Here is a 19,493-nt window from a genome sequence, read left to right on the forward strand (position 1 = left end):
TGTGTTGAAGTTTGGGGTTGATTTGCATTCAAGTACTGCTGACATGTTGATAAAACTTTAATAGTTTTAGTCGCTTCCTGCATCCTTACTTAGAGAGCTTTACGTTCAATTTCACCTTTCGGCATTCTTCATTTAAGAACTCCTCCTCAGTTTTGCTTCTCAGTAATCTTTCCCAGTTAAAGAACGTAGATATTGAAGCATTACTACCTAAGCAAGCGTTCTCACAGTACGAACTAAGCGGCCATTAACAAAAGTTTCACTGCAATAAAATAACTCATTAAAACCAAGCAATGAATAAAAATAATACAAAGAAAATCTTCGATTTATTTAGCGTGCGTACGAAAATTAAATGACCTCACACAATTCAAGGTATACAACAAACGAGCGAAAAAATGATTACATTTCTGTGCAACTGGAAATTCAAATCAAGAATTTCCTGTCAAAAGAGCGGTCAGCAAATATTGCTGACTCACTTGACAAAACTTCTCAAGATCTACGCGCAAGTTGTCGAGCGGTGGCTGCTACAAGGGGTGAATGGAAGAGGCTGAGTCAGCACCTTTTGAATGACAAGATGCGACCATTCACTGCCGATATAGAAAGGACAACTGTAAATGGGAGCTCTTCGTATATAAGTAAATGAAAAGTTATAAGACGTGGATATTAATAAATGGACATGAGATTACAATAATACGTTGAACACACACATACATTGAGCTTAATACTTCAAAAAAGGTTAAAAAAATATCATATGAAACAATTTATTTTATGAAATAATAGTTGAATTTATTATTATAATACTCAGATGGTTTTCTATATCGTAGTGCACTAGCTATTACTGAGTAAATTTATGTAGTGTTAGTATAATGAGCGGCTGTGTTCGAGGCAAGAGGCTTGACTTTCGCATGCTAGGCCACACCGTCTATACAATTGCTCGTCGTTCATCTCAAGGAAGTGGAACGAGTTAATGGTCGAGTTTGATGAAAACAAATTTCAAGGCTGAATAGTATATTCAGATTCGATATTCAATTACATTTAATTGATTCAGTGAATCACCAGTAACCAACTTGAAATGATTATTGATGCACCAATAACCTGTTTTACGCGAAATCAATCTATTCCCGACCTTCAAAGATAAAAATCCTAACATGTAAACATATGGACACATTCACAGAACACACTTTCTAAACTAAAGCAAGTTAATGAGAACATTCAGAACTAAACACAAACTAGAAGTTCTGACTTCGATCGGTTGGGACTCATCACAGAAAATAGCCTTGTCATAATACGAGTAATGCAGGTTTTGTGTGCAGTGTCTTCACATATCAAGATGAGACCTCATTGCTATGCTAGGGGCAAGCTGGACACGGAGGGACGAGTCTTGTATTAACGCCGGTTTTCCTTACATCACATATGCTAGATATTGCGTCCATCGCTGCACGGAGATCAAAGCAAACTGTTCGTCTCATCGGAAAAAGAGATATTATTCAAAGAGTATAATAAGTTTCAGTCAAAGTATTCACATTATTTCCTTAGTAAAGGAAATAATTTAATCTTGAATATGTTTACACATTACAGCGCTTGCATGCGAGCTCAGAATTGTGAAATTCAACATTAAACACAATACATGTGATCTAATGAACCGAGACAAATCGCTGAGATAACATGTATTGTGTTTTCGCTGAGTTCTTTGCAACACAAAAGCTGCCTGGTCAAACCGATTTAAACGCGTTTTCTCTCGTAAAACGTTAACAAGATCATAGATGAACACAATGAGTGAAAAGACTGGTGCGACGAACAGAGATGAGAGGCGGGTATATTTCGAGGTACGATTTTTTTAAGGATGGCGTCGCGTGTTTTAATTAATATTGATCAGCAGTGTTAATTGAAGAAAAAAACACTGCAAATACCGGTGGTAATGCTAATACACCAAATGTGTGGCAACACGAAGGAAATTTATCGGCATCAATGGGTAAAAAAATCGATAGAGAGAGAATTCAAGTTTCAGTATGCGTAATAACGTCTTGACATTGCGTGGATATCATCAAGCGGAAGATACCATCATACCAGTTCAAAGTTCTTATTCAACCGAAGTTAAAACGATAGTAATTCTTTAATAATTTTTCCCGGCTCTATACCCAATATTTCACACGTATCGATTAAACCTTTGTTCATGCTTTAGGAATTAATCATGCAATACTCCACGCTAGATGATGAAATACGGCTATCGTACAGAGCAGCTTTGCATAAACGTAATGGAGGAATCATCATTGAAGAAAGTTAACATTCTCGAGAGCACGGCGGCTGAATAGCGAGGTTCGAGCAATTCTGAGGGTGCATATAAGGCAAGGCGCAGTTAGCTAAGAATAGCGATGAGGCAAGACAACCAGCAAAATTACCTGATATCTTCAGAATCTTTGCTGAAAATCCTACACAAGATTAAATGACAAACTTGCACAAAATGCTTCAAAATTAAATAAATTGAGAAGCAAAACAATGCGGACACCGCACTGAACATATATATGCTCGATTAAAGAAATCCTTTGGTATAATCGCTGGTCATCTAAGCGCATCCACTTATCCAACAAAATACTTTGTAGATCCTTACATTAGTTATGCACGCTATCAGTTTCTACGTAAACATATTCACCCCCAATAACGAACTGAGTGAACAAAGGGCATGTAAATCAAAGGAACTATTAAATAATGTACAAACAATCCTGACGAACCCTGTTTATGGCAACCCTATAAAAACGACTACCTATGCTGCTGTGTCTGTACAAGTACACAGAAGCTGAAATAAGCACCAGTTAACGATGGGCTTGTGTACACTCATAAGTTGAGCTTATGTGGCCGAAAATAAATCAGGGCTGAAGGTTATCAAAGCTACAATTTCAAAAGCTGTGGCAATGCATAGACGTGTCGACATGCGGCAGCTGGTGAGCGGCCTTGCAGGTAATGTGGTGACCAAGAGAGAGGAGACGTCGGTCATTCTAAGTACCGTACTGGACTTTTTGGGTAAGGAGTTAAGGTTACAAAATTAGCAAATTTTTATGCGAGGGACGTTGCGTTCATTCGAGAATTATCGAAAATCAAACATTGACACTTCTTTGCTGCAAGGGTGGTCGAAACTCAATTGATCGCAGTTAAAAAAATACCTCCCCGCCTTAGTAGTTACTATCAGCGCAAGCCTATCGGGAAATATATTGCAATGAGTGTTTACACTCGGTAGCGTTGTCATGGCGACAGGCGACAAGCACCAGTGAGGTTCAGTGTACAGAGGGCGAGGACAGGAATATGACAGCACTGCTAAAATATGGCATCACTTCCGTCATGCGTGTTAAGAGATCCCAATCATAAATAGTCTATGCCTTCGAATAGCGTAGAATGAGTGCTGAATCTGGTTATTAAAGCCCAACATTTGTGCACAAATGATCAACGAGCACAAATGTGCTCGTTGATCAAATGACTGATAACGAGCACATAACGAGCGTTGACTGATAACAAATGACTGATAACGAGCGCCACGGATTGATCCAACGACACAATATTGCACTTTTACTCTACAATTGTCACATATTTTTAAATTATTATACACCAACTATTTTTATAACAGCTCAAATTTTTAATGAAAATCGGACACAGAAAAATCGTATCATTCTACAACACTCAATCAGAACGTATATATTTCGAAATTTGTTAATCCATTTTAATGAACCTGCTTACAGCCTGTTGATCCTTCTTAAAGTAGACAATATTGTCACTGAAACATTAACAGCCAAGCAGAATGACATAAATTAAAGAAGCAACGATCGAACGAATTAAACGAACGATTTGCAAATCGTTATAGCGCGTACCAGAAATTAAGGAATCTAATACCAGCTTTATTTAAGAAGCGTGTATGTTTTGGATTTGCAAATCCAATGATCAAGATCGTCAAAATCCTGCAATACTTTGAACAAACAGACAATAAAAGCATAACATCGGTCAGTGCCGAAAATCGCACACATGACGATTCATCGCGGTGAAGAATCATGCCGCGTTGCATCGTTCAAATATCACAGGACTAAATAGAGAATGTAAGATACATAAATGATATTAGCGACATACAACGATAGCCGAATTGCACCGATTACCAGGGGTCATGTCTTATTTTAATGCAAGTATTCCTACAAATTTTAGTAAGTTATAAATGTGCAAACGATGAGAAAGAAGACCCATAGTATTGCCTTGATATAAAACAAATTTCTGCCGATTGGAAGTCGAACAGTGATGTTACAGTTACCGCAAAATGCAAACGCGTAAAAAAATTGCACTCTCGTTCAATAGACGACATATGCAGATAAATGGCTCGGTCATGAAAAGAAGCACTGTGAATGAGGGAGAATGCAGTCACTTTTATTAAAAGCCCCATGAATTCGAGCTCCTTAAAAGGCGCAATGGGAAACACAAACACGGCACGCAAGTGTTTGAGGAGCACAATGCTGGTGCTCATACGAGTCTCACACACCCTTGAGCAAGTACAATTACCCACAATTGACTTCGCATGGCCACGAATGTACGAAAGTAGGTGCATCATGTCGCATATGGCTGACGTTCATCTCGAACACAGAGCGTGCACATTAATGCCACAACGTTGCGAGTCAATAAAGCCTTCTATTATCATCAGCGATGACTGTATAATAGTCCTGCAACAAGTAGGCGCTAATGTCCACAAAGCCAGTTCAATAGCTCACTCAAGGTCATAAATTCCCTGACTTAATTAAATAGGGCAAAAATTATATCGGCAACATTTGATGCGAAATAGAGAGCGAAAATTTACACTGTACAGTTAAGCAATGCATCCAGAATAACAAATTAACAGAAACTGAGAATAAGTTCATAAAATACCTCAACATGTATTCCTAAATTACCAATATTCGTCATTTTAGAGACAGATGAAGGACGTATAGCACTTGTAAACATCAAACGAAGAGATAAATTAGAGCAGAACCACACATAATCAACAACAAACATCGATGCTACAGTCTAGACAGAGTAAACATTCATAGCAGTATAACAGAAGCCTAGAGCTTTAATTAGTCTTATAAATAATGTGTCCTTTGAGACTAGGGATGCCGCGATGTTAGTTTATCAGCAGAAAACAAATTGAAGCTAAAGACAGATCTGTACCTAGATGCTATGTTCTCGGCTTTTATATACTTAGAAATGAGACTTTACCAAATAACGAAACACTCATCGCATATGCGTGTGTGGGTCATCCTCACCCAGTTTGACCGAGCAAAATTGCGTATCATGCAGTGCTACGAACTCTCTCTGCTCGTACAGTGTACGAGCTAGTTTTTCATTATATTTAAACAATGTGAACCATTCAAATTTCCGAGCTTATATACTATACCTGAAATGTGCTTCACTGTTGAAATTTTGTCAGTTATTAGCCTTATTGGCTAAAAAATTTTCGTCTTAAAGAAGATTTCAGCATCAATGCCATTTTCATTCGTTTTATTGGAGAAGGACCTTGACCGTTGTGTCAATAACCAAATGTCGGTTCAATGCCGGATACTAAGCGAACTAACAATAGAAGAACAAATCATTTCATCAAAAAATTGGATCAGGACGGTACTCACTGCAGTGAGAGACAGAGAGCACATTTTATCGTCCGTCAATAAGTCACGGACAGACGGACGGACGGACATGACGAGCACAATAGCTCCTTTTTCCATAAATGAGAAAAGGCGCTAAAAATCGCATAAAATGTTTCAACACTTTGTATCTTGCCATGTAATGAACTAGCATTGAGATTTGAGAGGCAAATCTATTCAAGACTAGAGATCGTGATTTGGAAGATGATGAACCAAAATTTTCTCAATTAATAGTCTTTTTTTTTGGTTTCGAAACTTTTTTTCTGTTAAGACTTATTTGCGTATTTTTTCAAATTCCTTTTTAAAATAGGACTTTATCAAAACTTTTTGTCTAATCAATTAAACTTCCTTAAAATTTTGAGGCAGCAACTAAATGCTAATTTGTGAAAACGAAGGATATGCATTCAAATGTATAAGTTAGGTGATACAGGGAAAAAATTCGGGATTGTCCACAGCAGTGTTCGTAAAAAAATTGTATTGAAGAAAGGGCGGAGAGCTCAAAAAAGGTTCAAATAAACTATATGTTATGTACAGTAATAATGTACTACACGAAAAACTATAACAACTCCATTAAGTTAACTTGAAATGAATGATCTGTGGTAATAGGGGAGAAAATCTCCAACTTAAAGTAAATACAAAGGAGCGCTAATAGTGTAAAGGTTGTTGTACGTGACAGCGCTCTATGACGGCAGGCTCACGGAGGACAAGGATTCATTGCGCCGAATGGACGACTCCGTCGCAGGCTGATTGATGGACCTCGGTACGTCATCCACATCGATTACGCACAGCAGCGTCGTAAGTCCGAACATGCAGAATGTTATTGTGCAGCTACCGACCGCGCAAGCATAATCTTCATACATCAAACACCGAACATGCAGAATGTTATTGTGCAACTACCGACCGCGCAAGAATAATCTTCATACATCAAACACCGAACATGCAGAATGTTATTGTGCAACTACCGACCGCGTAAGAATAATCTTCATACATCAAACACCGAACATGCAGAATGTTATTGTGCAACTACCGACCGCGTAAGAATAATCTTCATACATCACACGTGTCGTTGTTTATCTTCGTTAATATCTCAGTTCAAACTGTTAGGAATGTTATTGCAAGTACAGTGCTGTTCGGTGCCGATTAGCGTTATTTTACCAACTACGCCATTTCATGATTTACCTTTAGGTTGTAAGAAAGATTTAGTCAACGTCAATTATTTCAGAGATAAATGCATGGAGCTGAGAAGTCTATAATTTCAAATTCAACGATGTACCAAATCATCCATACATTTTGAACATATATAAATAAATTTTCGCTTTATTCAAGCCAAGTAGGAACCTTCAGAAGCAGGTAGATGCATGACCTGTCGATATAACAAGTGCGGCCCAGCAACCAGGGCCGTACTACCAAAAATAGTAGTTTGCAAATCCGCCAGCCAATCACTTTCGGCTTTTAAATCACAACCCACCAATCACAGACTTGAATTCGGCCGCTACGTGTACCTAAAAAAGTTTCATAGTACGGCTCCCGAACTTCATGGACTCTACCGAGGACCTGCGGGACCATGTTAAACTGGTGCACGCAGCGACCAGTATAGAACCTCGGGGAATAATGAACTTGATAAACTGGTCAGGCAGGACCGGTTACCGCGACGCGGTTAGAAGCTGCACAAAACGTGCCGCTTGGGCAGGTAGGCTGCCGACTGCATTCAAGACGCTCCTAATTCTGGTGGGAGGGGCTGATTAAAACTTGTTTTTAACGAAGATGAAAATTTTTAAACAGCTGAATTCCATTGAAATGCGTAAACACGGGTGTTAGGAGGAGTTGAGGCCCAGTCTTTCAACATGCGCGTTTGATTTTTATTCTAAATAAATTTCAAATATTTGATTGAATTTTTCAAATGCATCGAACCTAAGCTCATGTTCATTAAATTTTACCGAGTCAATATCTCAAGTAATTTTATTAAGCGAAAATCAGTCAGCAATTTCAAAAGTGCAAAAAATTAGAGATATCCTCTAGTGTAGTCTCAACATATCGATCGTAGGTATAGTCAAATGGGGTAAGACAGGATCGCAGCCTTCATGGGGTAAGAAAGGACCAGCCCATGGCCCACATTCTAATTGCACTGAATTTAATTTGACAAAAGAATATGTTAGAGCAATCATTGCCTGTCATTTCAGTGTTTGTTTCAAGCCTCTTCTGCGAATAATGAATTTCTGGCTAATTTTTAAAGAAAACCTATGTAAATAAGGGTCACAAAATAGTTAACCCTGTTTGGGAAATAAGCTCTATCTAATGACAAAAAAATTTTTGGCCAGGTTTGTAGATGTAGGCAGGTAACCTCAAGTAATAAGCAACTTTTCAGACATACTAGGCATTCCTACCTGCTACCATCACTGCCTGACATGTATTCTAAAATGGGGTAAAAAAGGACCAGACATGGGGTAAGACAGGACCACTAAATGATCCAGTTTTACCCCACAAGCGGTCCTATCTTACCCCACAAATGGTCCTCTATTATCCTACAGTTTATCAAAAATAGTTTTTAAATGTATATATTATTGTGCAGTACATAGAGTTCTTTGGTCAAAATTTTTATTTTTTGCTCAAACTTCATTATAACTTGTTAGTTTTTTAAATTAGAGAAATTTAGTGCACTATTTTAATTTTTAAATTGCATCAAAGGGATATAGAAAAAAGGGATGTGAGTGAGCTGCAGAACAATGTGCAAGATTGGCTGGGGGAAAAATCACTGTGTGAAACATGAAAAATAATTATGATCACAACTCTGTGAGAGGGCATGAGCTATGTTTGAAGAAGTGCACCACAAATGCAGTTAGCAAGAAAACACATAACGTCTGAGTCTGACACTTAAGTTATTATACATTGGTTTTATTACCAATGTGATACAGTTTTCAGACAATGACACTAATGGAATATACATGAAGCATTTAGCAGTGTTCTACAATGAACCAAAGCCAACCCACTATTACTATGCTTAACAAAGTTTTCTCGTGACAAAAACTTCAATGTGACTGATAGAGTTGACTTCCCACAACACAAAACAGTAACAAGTGGTTGTTTAATCAAATAATGTGTTTCTAGATGGATAATATTGAATATTGGATTTGTACTTTTATTAAAAACCTTGTAACATAAGAATTACCAGTTGGTCCTTTCTTACCCCAGCCTGGTCCCATCTTACCCCAGTGGGGTAAGATGGGACCAGCTCACTTTTTTTTATTTGTACGAGAACTATGTTAGATGCAAAACGTCTGAGTTGTAACTTAGAAGCCCATTGCATAACTACACCTTGTGATAGGTTTAGGTTTTTTTTAGTTATTCATGGTATAGATGCTACAGGCTTGTTAGTGATTTCGGTCCTGTCTTACCCCATCTGACTATACTTTTTTTAAGTAAATACATTGAGCAAAACTCTGCAAAAAATTAAACCAACTACGTAGCCATTGCCTCCGGACAATTTCGGGAAAGACAGACAATGCAATAAATTGTTCAGGAAAAAGTCCGGCACTTTTTATCCGTTATGCGGCAGACAAGGACTAAAATTCCGATCGATTTCCCTGGGCAACTCGGTAGCTAGAGCTATAGTTTGCTAGGATACTGGTACACAAACCCATCAGATGCGAGTGGAAAAATCGTTAAATTGCATCTTTATTCTCCTAAATTACCCATTCAAAATTATCATAATATCGCTGATCAACCTTTTAAGGATTCGTACATATATATAGCAACTCGAGACCAGCGTAAGACTAAGGAAGATTTTTCAAGACGAGCATTGCTTTTCGTGCCGAATTTCTAATAGTGGAGATAATCGATCAAAAGCGACGAAGGCTAAAGATTGACAGGACAAGGCAAGCACTAATCATCGACTAAGGCCTTGAATTTATTTACTTTAGTAAGCAACTGATCGTGAGCAACTGATCAAAAGAACATACAACGCAGAACCAGATATATACCAGAAGTGTAAAACGAAGGAAAGTTACACATCGGTGTTCTGGTTCAACATGCATTTAATAAGAATTGGCACACAATTCGCCATGCCGATGACCTTTTTTTGCAGCGTAGCAGTACTACACAAAGATGTGCTCATCGGCATTCAGTGATCAAGAAAAGTGGTGAAAACACAATCATCTGCCTTACAAATAACAGTGGAAAGTTCAATTTCACAAACAGTGCGTCTTTTATCCATGGCAGTTCAGCATTAAGATATCAGTTTATATCACTGCAGCTAGAACCTGCATGTTTACTTTACTGGAATTTAGAAGTATAATTAATACGGATGAAAAATTTTTTCTATTAATTCGGTCTGCAGGGTGGATTTATAACAGTACACTTTAGATCAGTTCCGTCTAGATGCTCAGTATTACCTAGCTCTTAATTGGCTGCAAAAAGGCTACCAGTTGGCTTTTGGTTGCCAGGTCTGATATTTTCTATGATAAAATATAAATAGCATTGTTTTCTATAACAAAATATTCAAACTATACACGTGTATATTTGAATTTTACTGGTTCATCCATTAACTCCCTAGAATTAATCACCAATTCACTTGAGAATAGCGTCAAAACAAGTAATTGAATTAGTTTTCAACAGAGGTTAGGTACTGGTTATGAGTTGTGTGTCGCCATCGAAAGACAATCTGTTCCAGCGCCGACAGATCGTGCCGAGCGGAAGCCGCAAGCAGTTTCTTTCCTGCGAAGCGGAACCCGGCGTGAGAGACTCCGCAGGCAAGATACCGAGCTCCGTGCGCCCAGAACATGACTGTCGCAACACCGCAACAGTGGGCTATATCCTCGGACATTATTAATATTATTGTTAGGTAGTAAGATGTTTAACCCTCTACAGCCTGACATGAGTAACCGGAGCAATATTGTCACACAAGCCTACCCAAAATGGATACGTTGCTAGTAAACACAAAATGATTTGCACTGATGGTTGCCGGTACGTCTAATTTTAAAATATTCTCTATTCCGTACAAACGTCCTCAGGTTGCTACAGTAAATAGTTGACGTTTAATTTAATTTGAAAGTTATGTTCCCGGAAAGTAACATATCGCGGTAGAGGTTTAGTACGGTGAAAACTCCAACATGACAGCGGAGACACAAGGCCTATAGGTTCCTTGCATGAGATATAAGTTGATACTAAGATACTATAAGATGAGATAAGTTGATTAACATACTATATAGGTTGTAGGCTGATATGAAAGTTTCAATGTCGAAAATAGCCATGACATTCGGAACACGACTCGCCAGTTCAATAAATCTGGTTTCAACACTGCGAAAATTGAAGCAAGACCTTAAATTCCATGCTGATTAATTTACATCACACGTACATGGTCAACACATCAATTTCTAAACATGTATTTTGGTGAAATTCTTGCGCAAGAATTTATAATTTTCCCATTATTACTTTGTTAAATCAAAGTTGCCAATCAACAATTTTGATTAAATACAAATTTTGCATTCTTCGAACGTACAGGACAAAGGAGAACCCCCACACATAATGACTGGAAGCCCCCGCAGCGAGGTAAATTAGGCACAAGTAAATGATGCAGTGAGGCACAATTAAGTTCTTTTGGAGCCAGCAGTCGGAACCTCAAGATAAGGCAAAACAAAGGACAGCTCGGGCCTACCCAAGATAATATAAATATTACACGACATGTAGCATGACGCTCGTCAATTCAAATGAGTTATTCATAATTCCTCATAATCTGAAATACAATAGATGCGGAAAATAATTTTGGATAACATGCAGTGAAATCGAGAAAAAAAATCCTTTCGCAATATCACGATTGTTACAAAAGACGAGAAATCGAAAGTCATAAATTTGTTACAGAGAAAATTTTACGCGAAACCCAATAATGTGATATTGGGTACGTAGCGGAGAAGACCGCCCTACAAACGCACATAAACGTAGGCAAGAAATCCATCACCGAGGTTGGCTCCTATAATATCACGACGACCGAAGTGACGGTCTTGCCACAATGGGTGAAGCAGAGGAGGGAGAGACTGGCATTTATTGGACGTGTGGCTGGGAACGGTAGCCCTAACATAACATTTGAAGGTGTTGCCTCCCTGCAGGAGCATTATTATGGTGCTACAACCAGGCACACGATGTGCTGGTAAGTAGCCTAAAGTAGGTAATATATCGGTTACGTCCAAACATAATAAACAACTGACGCGGCATCCAAAAATGCATGCGTCAGAGAATAGGAATTTATAATTTTCTCTTGAAACATCAGGCGCGGTTTTAGGAGCACAAAACAAATATTTCGAATGTGACTATTCAGATACTTAAAGTACCGGTAGCGAATTTTGCATTGAAAAAAAGTGATGCGATGGTTTTACTGAAGAAACCTTAAAGTCTGAAGAGGAATTGCTTGCCTATACGCAAAGTTATTTTATGACAGAAGTCGATTAGAGCACGAGTTTGAAACAACTAAAATATTGGTATTATCACACAGGGTAGGTTTATTTTATTACACGACTTTTTCCATTATTCCCCACTACCCTCTAGATTTTTTCGATATATAATCCATGTACAAATAAGAAAAAATGCTTCTAGAGTCGCTAGATATGGTCTTTACAAATCGAATGATACGTCTCTCAGTGCTGAAGCTTGAAAATCATAAAATGAGATGGATTTTCAAGATGGCGTATTTTGAAAATTTTAATTGTTCAGGCCAAATAAGTAAGATATTTTGAAAAAAGAAGAAATACTAACAAATTGCTTGATACTGTAGCTCCAGATTTTCCATTGCCCAAAAACTCGTACTTAGGGTAATATCACGCGTCCCTAAACTTATTCTTGTTCAGTTTTTCTACGCGAATAATTAAACTGGACAACCGCGAATAAATGGTAATTTTAAGAAAGTTCAAACGGCCTTACGAAAAAATTATTTCATGCAAATCCATGCTATTTGCTTTGTTGAACGCGCCCTGTTTGCATCTGCAAAATGAGTCCAAACACATCGCAATTGACGCGAATAATGATCTCTAAATTTTTCAAATTAAGCTTTGTACATTTTGTCTAAAATATTCATTTTTTCGTAAATTTGGAACTGCCTCAAGTAAAAACTGAAGGACAAACATATGTATGTTTGTTTGCTGCGTTAGACCCGCATAATTGCAGCTACAAAAAGAGCTTAAAACCAGCTTAATTAACACAAATAATAATCGATAAATACTATTCTTCTTAAATAAATCTCTGTACATATTGTTAAATAATGTTCATTTTGCATAATTTTGAAACTGCTTTACGTAAAAACTAGAGCACGCACATACATGTGGTTTGCTGCGTTAGACGCGCCTTTTCCGCAGCTACAAAATGAGCACAAAAAACGGAAGAGAAAAATTTTTCGATTTTTTACCCAGACGCTCCCCTTAAGGGGACCGCCCTAGCTAAAATTTGAAAATTTTGAGTTTTTCTGTTTCTTATCTCATCTTAAAGGTTGTTTTCTTGCGCATCGAACGGTATAAGTATCGTCCCTGTACGTCGAAAAATGACTTTGTGACAGCTCCTCAAGAAAAATGAGAAAAAATGGGAAAAATAGAAAAAAAAACGCAATAAAAAAAACTAGATGGAAAATGAAAAAAGTGATGTTAGAGTCAATAGATATGGTCTTTACGAATCGATTGATACGTGTCTCGATGTTGTAGGATGATATTTGTGGGAGGAGATAGATTTTCTAAAGTACCCCTTTTTAGCCGTTTTCTATGAATTTCACGTTTTCTATCAATTTTTTCGAAAAATTCATAGGAACAAAATGTTTTTTTTTTACATTTTACGTATGTATGTGAAGTTTCATGACAATCGGATAATAACTATAGAAGTTTTCGTATGCTAGGGCGGTCCCCTTAATAACAGCAAGCTATAGTGAACAGTAACAGCGAAAAAATAACAAAATACAAAAAATAGAAAAAACAATCGTCGGCAGAGCACACGAAAAAATGCAAGGAACCCATGTAAATTTTTTTTCTCTTTTCCTCACAGAGATTACTTCCACTCGGTGAAACCCCTGACTGTAAATACATTTATCAGCCTCCTCGACAATTTGTACTGAGGAAAGTATTTTCCTATCGCTGCTAAAGCCATATTTGCCGGAAATATCACTCCGTTATCCATGATTTTCGATTGCACTTGCAATCATGTTCACAATAAATGACATTCAAGCGAACGTACGATCTCACTCAACTCTATGGCAGATAAGGAACACTTGATGTCCCTGAAATGCGGCACGTGAATAACTTATGAAGTTGCTAAGCAACTATCGTGATGAAGGGAAGGGACGACCATTATCCGGCGGTAATCTAAGTGAGGTACTTGACCACAGCAAGTGACAAGGCCTCGGAGAATGTGCTTAAATCACTGCCACGACAACCGCTCCCATCGCGAGCGCGCACAATCGTGCGTGGAGACCACAAAATAACAAATTGGCTAATAAAAAAAGATTCTACACAATGTCAAAAACATTACGAGGTTTTTAAGCACGATTTCGCTCCACCAAAAAAGGTAAGAAATTTATAATTTTTTATTTCACATTGCATATTAAAAAGATTCATTCGCTAAGTACAAATTTTGCAGGAAGATAATTATTCACAATTGAAACGAATATACAATCAATCTTTATTCAACGATTATTCTTTCTTCTTCAGGGGTAGTGTCATTTTATGAAACCAAACGCACTTTACCGAGGCCACAAAAAATACGAAGGCTGCCTAACAAAACACGTTTGCTGGTCGATGTTCAGGATATTACAGATTAAGTTTAAAATTGTAAATATTTCAGCAATAAATTAAATAATTATTGAACTGTGCAAGTTCATGAAACTCCTATTCAATTAAGAAGTGTTTACAGACTGAAAATTATTTGAGGTATTTCAGGTCCTGTTCGTACGCTCCCATCAATGGCCTCACCGGAAGTTGTTGGTCAAAATGACCTCAAGTTGTAGTTCCCACGATCTCCCCTAGTTAGCGGCTTACCTTTGGGACGCTCAAAATGTCAACGTGACGAACTCGTGAGGTTTAGGAGCCACTAGAATCTCTACAACTGTACACATTCAGGCATTTATTGCTAGCACTGCAGGCATCAGGTAGAGACATTATCACGGCAGATAGTCATTTAAATCAAAGAGTAAAAAATAAAGCTGCAATAATTGACAAAGAAAAAGCGAGTATGAATTGATGTTCCTGTTCAAAAATCACTAGCGGTAACAGTAGTTCCTGTTATGAAAAATCAATACAATCCGGATCATTACTAAAAGGAAGTGTGTAAATTTTGGAACCTAAATCCAAGCTCAACAGTGCAAGCGATCAAATTAGCTACCATCAATATAAATTCAAACGTTACATTAACATTAGAACTACACAGAACACAAGCTACTAATTCAATTTCAATTCTCTAGTAAAACGAAAAGCGTGAGAGAAATGTGCCTGAGGCTTAATAATGTAAATACAAACGGTGGGCAGCGCCGTAACTTTGCGAGGTAAACTACAACGGTCACGCGATGACCACAACACTCCTAACCAACGTACGTTATTCTGAATATGCCACAAGACATCGTGGTACATTCATTGGAAGTCTCGGCGTGAAATACTCGAAAGAAAGGAAAAGTTGGAGCAAAAGCCTAGCCAGTGAAGGCATCCAAAGCTTCCTATATAAGCTCTTTTGTGACGCAATTGCCGAAAGAGGCTCAAACCATGAAGCCGATGCACCATACGCTAGTCCGTTTAGCCGCTATAGAATGGCCTTCAGTGTTATGGGGTCTTCTATGTTATGGCGAATGCCTTCACTGGAAAATTTAGTAGTGGGAAAACATGACTTCGAAATAAGAGAGCATGCCAGTTAAGCGTGCGATTTAAAGAGAAATTTTCAAGGTATTTGTGAAGATAAATTTGTCATGTACGTAAGATGCTGCAGTCACACATTTAAACACAGGAAATTCAAAATTCGTGTACCGTTTAAATTATTACGAAAATTATTTCCGTTTCTAAAGCTCGGACTAAACGAAGCCGCTGTAAGACGGATCGATTTCGTGATGAGTAGAACAATTGTAATGTTCCAAGTTTCCAAAGCCTCTCGCGAAATTGAACGAGGAAGCTCATCGACAAATGAGTCGGTATTTTTATTTCTTCGTTAAGAACACTTAGTAGCTTAGAGAAACTTATGGGAAACTATAATGAAAAAAGTATAAGGTATTAGATTTTGATATCAATAGTACGAATAAAAGTAAGTAGCGTCAAAGTTTGAGATGATATCAAGAAAGAAACATAGTATTGGCAGTGGATAGTCATTGAGAAAACCAACTCCGGAGTTGTTGACGGATCCACAACCGTTGCCACTTGCCTGTGCCCACGAATCATGGAACCGGAAATAGTTCTGAGGCAGTATTCCAACGCCTTTAGAAGATGAAGACAAATTACAGTAGCACCTATACCTAATTCGTCTATCCAATTGAATCATTCCTCGTTTGCAACAGTTTATGAAGTCATTGAAGTTTAAGTATGAAGTCATTGGTTGTCATTAATAATGATAGATAGCTTTCCGATTAGACAAATGATATCAAGTGTTTTGTGATAAATTTCTAATAAATGAGTGATAAACGAAAGTGCCAACTCAAAAACTTCAAGATGGGTAATAAGATCATGGTAACCGTGGCATCAAACTAACAACTAGGCAGAGTGGCACTCGACAAATCACAAATATAACGGCGCGGTCGGCGCCCACAGCCTGAACTATATGCTTGGCAAAGACAAACGCTTTAGCTAGAAGTTATGAGAACGATGAAATTTCGGTCTCCGGAGCTCAGAACGCGATTCGGGTGCGGCGGCATTGAGGGCCCCATGATTTGTTTTGCAAGTCTTTTAGTCGATATTTTATAGGAGCCTGCGACTCAGAGTCAGCGATCTAGGCAGAATGAGAACCGTGAGAAGATCAAGATATATACAATAGATACATTTTTGTCTGGCCAAGCGATGGCACTTCGCCTGGGTGAATGTTGAGTTTAGGCTAACTGCTTCGCCGTTTCCTTTAAATACACTTGTAGCTAATTTTACGTGTATGCAGCATAATAAATGAGCATATTCATTACTTACATTGAATGTTCTAAAAATTTTGACGAATCATTTTAAATGGTTTAAACAGGCTTACCTATTTTAAAACTTCACGTCAACTTTCGCCTTTCAACAACTCACCTCTCATTTTTGTAGACGGACTTGAATCAAATAAGTAAATCTAACTTAGGTTGAATGTTCTGTAATCAATCAACGAATCTCCAATCTTGCTGTATAGGTAGGCCTAGGTAGATTCTTCCCTAATTTGATTCGAACCACATAGAGTAAAATGTCCAAAACCTTATAAATTACCTATATCAAAAGCCAGGATACGTCAAGTCATGTCACACCAAAATCGTTAAAGTCACAAAATACTGAAAAAAACTATTATTATGAATTAGGATTATGGCTTCAATTCGTCACACTTAGCCTAACTAACGGCGGAGCAGAGACGGTACATCCGGCATGACGATGTCTGGAAGAGCTTTAGCACAATAGCTTCTAAGAAATTTTATGGAAATATAATCAAATAATCTATGTTTAAATATCTCATGTATTATTCAATGTCGGATAAAACCATTATATTTCTCTATATAATTCAACTTGAATTACCGGGCTATTCGTCACATGAAAGAAACTAAGCTAGTTTGCCTAGCGAGTCACAAGTGGATGCAACAGCCGCGCAGCGTTTGTGTCACACCTCACTCAACGGCAGCCCAAAGCAAACTGGCGCCAAGTGACGAAATGATCCAGGAGCGCCCTCTCCGGACTCTACGTTAACTAATCCCACGGCAGTGACAGAATTGTTTACATAAAAAATACAGGATGAATTGCACGTCACTTATGAGTAAAGGCACTTACCTTATATAGTAATAGTCTTATCTTTTATCTTGGTATATTTATATAGTGAAGGCTTATCTCTTGGCTCATCTAAGATAGATATTTGCCTAGTATATAGTACTGTTCAATTCGTAGTTGAAATGAATAAGCCAAAATTATAACATAACTGAGCAGCCATTTATTTACTCATCCAAGCCAGCGCAAGTAGTTCTTTGTTTATTTTTTAGATAAGTTAAACACTCAGACGAATTTAAATTACCATTGCGTGAAATTGCCATTCAAAACTTTTAAGGAAAAACTTTATTCTCGAGGTAAATGCACAACACTGTTTATGCCAATGTTCAACGCTATAGGTTTATTCCAATTATTTGCACGAACATGGTGAACTCAATCAATAATACAATATTATTGAGTCAGCTGATCGATTGTGAGCAGCACGAGACTACGTACTCATGAGATCGATTGATGGATTCGTGAATAACTTCCACGCAGTGACTCACTCTCGTTCGCAGTCCCGTCTCAAGGTCAAAGCTTGGAACTACTTCCAGCAGATCAATGCAATTAAAGTAACTTGAAGCACCTGCCTGTTATGCTATGCATTCGCTTGTTTACATTCGTTTGTAGAAATTATTACTTGCAACAAATTCATTATCCTGATTATAACTAAATCGGATTACTAAAATTTTAAGTTTCTTTAAAGTTAACGTGAAGAAGATTCCTCAAGATAATTTGAAATTATCGTTGGCCGCATATGTACGTTGTTGGGTAATATATATTTCAAAATTATTGTTATTATTATTTCAAATTTTAAATTGTACCATGTACATAGAATGAAGTCTAATTTGAACGGACACAACTCCGCTCTCACGATAACAAATTTCGTTAATAAACCGGGCTTATTTCTGTACTTCGACATATGAAAGGTTTCAATTTCTTCTTCGATTTGGAACTTACTGATCCATACTCCACTCCAATGTTGAAGCAATCATAAACTTTCTGAACTGGAATAGAGAATTTATGCAGATAAACTTTGGGCATCTGCATAATATCCGAGCGCATTATACGAGAACCACTACACTTGCCAAATCGGGAAAAAGTCTTGGAACTCTCCTGAAAAAGTTATCACATTCACGCGCTTAAAATAACGCAATTTACATTCTCTATCTGAATTTAGTTCCGTCCTAACACACAAAAAATTCTGGAATTTTCATTCCTCATAGATTGTCAGGGTGGAAGTTAGAATTGGTATTTTTCGAATTCTCTCTCCACTCAGCGAGCGAAAGATCATCCAGCTATCCTGAGTAGCCCTGTAAGATGGACGATGAACGTCACTTCCGCCAGAAGAATCAGTTCGTCATCTTTAGGAGTCTGGCCTGACATCGCAAGCGATGGAGTAACCGGCGCGGCTTTGGGTTATAACAATCGAAAAGAAATTGCCGGCGTATTCATTTTCGCTGAACGAAGCACAAATGTGAAAAGTTAATATTACATATGTCTCGTTCAGTATGGAAGATAAATGAATAGATTTTTTACTTGTAGGACATATAAGATTAAATCTTGTTAATTATTACTTTTTTATTTACGCTGATTGCATCATATTCGAGTATCGAAGCGGTAAAACATTAGAAGAGATAAAGTTTAATACATGATATAAATCGATTGATGTAAACTCTCAAAGTAAAGAAGATGAAAAAAATCATGATTATGTCACATAGGCTCCACGTTTGTGGTAGATAATGATAGTAACTATGGCAGCCGCTAATGAACAATCTAATTGGGCGCTCCAAAGGCTTTGTCCTCTGGCCCCTCTAGGGGGCATTGCCGCTAATGACTTAGGACTGGAGTTGAGAACAAAGGACAGATAAGATTGTCAGGCGCCGCGGGAGTCCTTCTACAGAATTAGGATCACCATGGGTTGTCTGAAAACAAAATAAAGCTTAAAGGG

The 19,493-nt window shown here is 37.8% G+C and overlaps 1 protein-coding gene across 2 annotated transcripts in view; it reads right to left on the reverse strand.

The window, feature by feature from the left end:
• The window catches only part of LOC108675062, a 36,494-nt gene extending 19,110 nt beyond the window's left edge, over positions 1-17,384 (reverse strand). The window contains exons 1-2 of one of the 2 annotated variants that reach the window (XM_047882342.1): positions 17,321-17,384; positions 16,850-17,082 (exon numbers count right to left, since the gene is read on the reverse strand). In XM_047882342.1, coding sequence (XP_047738298.1) covers positions 16,850-16,856 — 7 coding nt within the window. In that variant the 5' untranslated portion in view covers positions 16,857-17,082; positions 17,321-17,384. Of the gene's footprint in view, positions 1-16,849; positions 17,087-17,320 lie in introns of those variants that run through there. The other variant, XM_018163045.2, reaches the window with a different exon arrangement.
• Between the last annotated feature and the right edge of the window lie 2,109 nt (positions 17,385-19,493).

This window comes from Hyalella azteca, unplaced genomic scaffold, assembly GCF_000764305.2.
Source record: "Hyalella azteca isolate HAZT.00-mixed unplaced genomic scaffold, Hazt_2.0.2 contig10249, whole genome shotgun sequence".
Lineage (NCBI taxonomy): Eukaryota > Metazoa > Arthropoda > Malacostraca > Amphipoda > Hyalellidae > Hyalella > Hyalella azteca.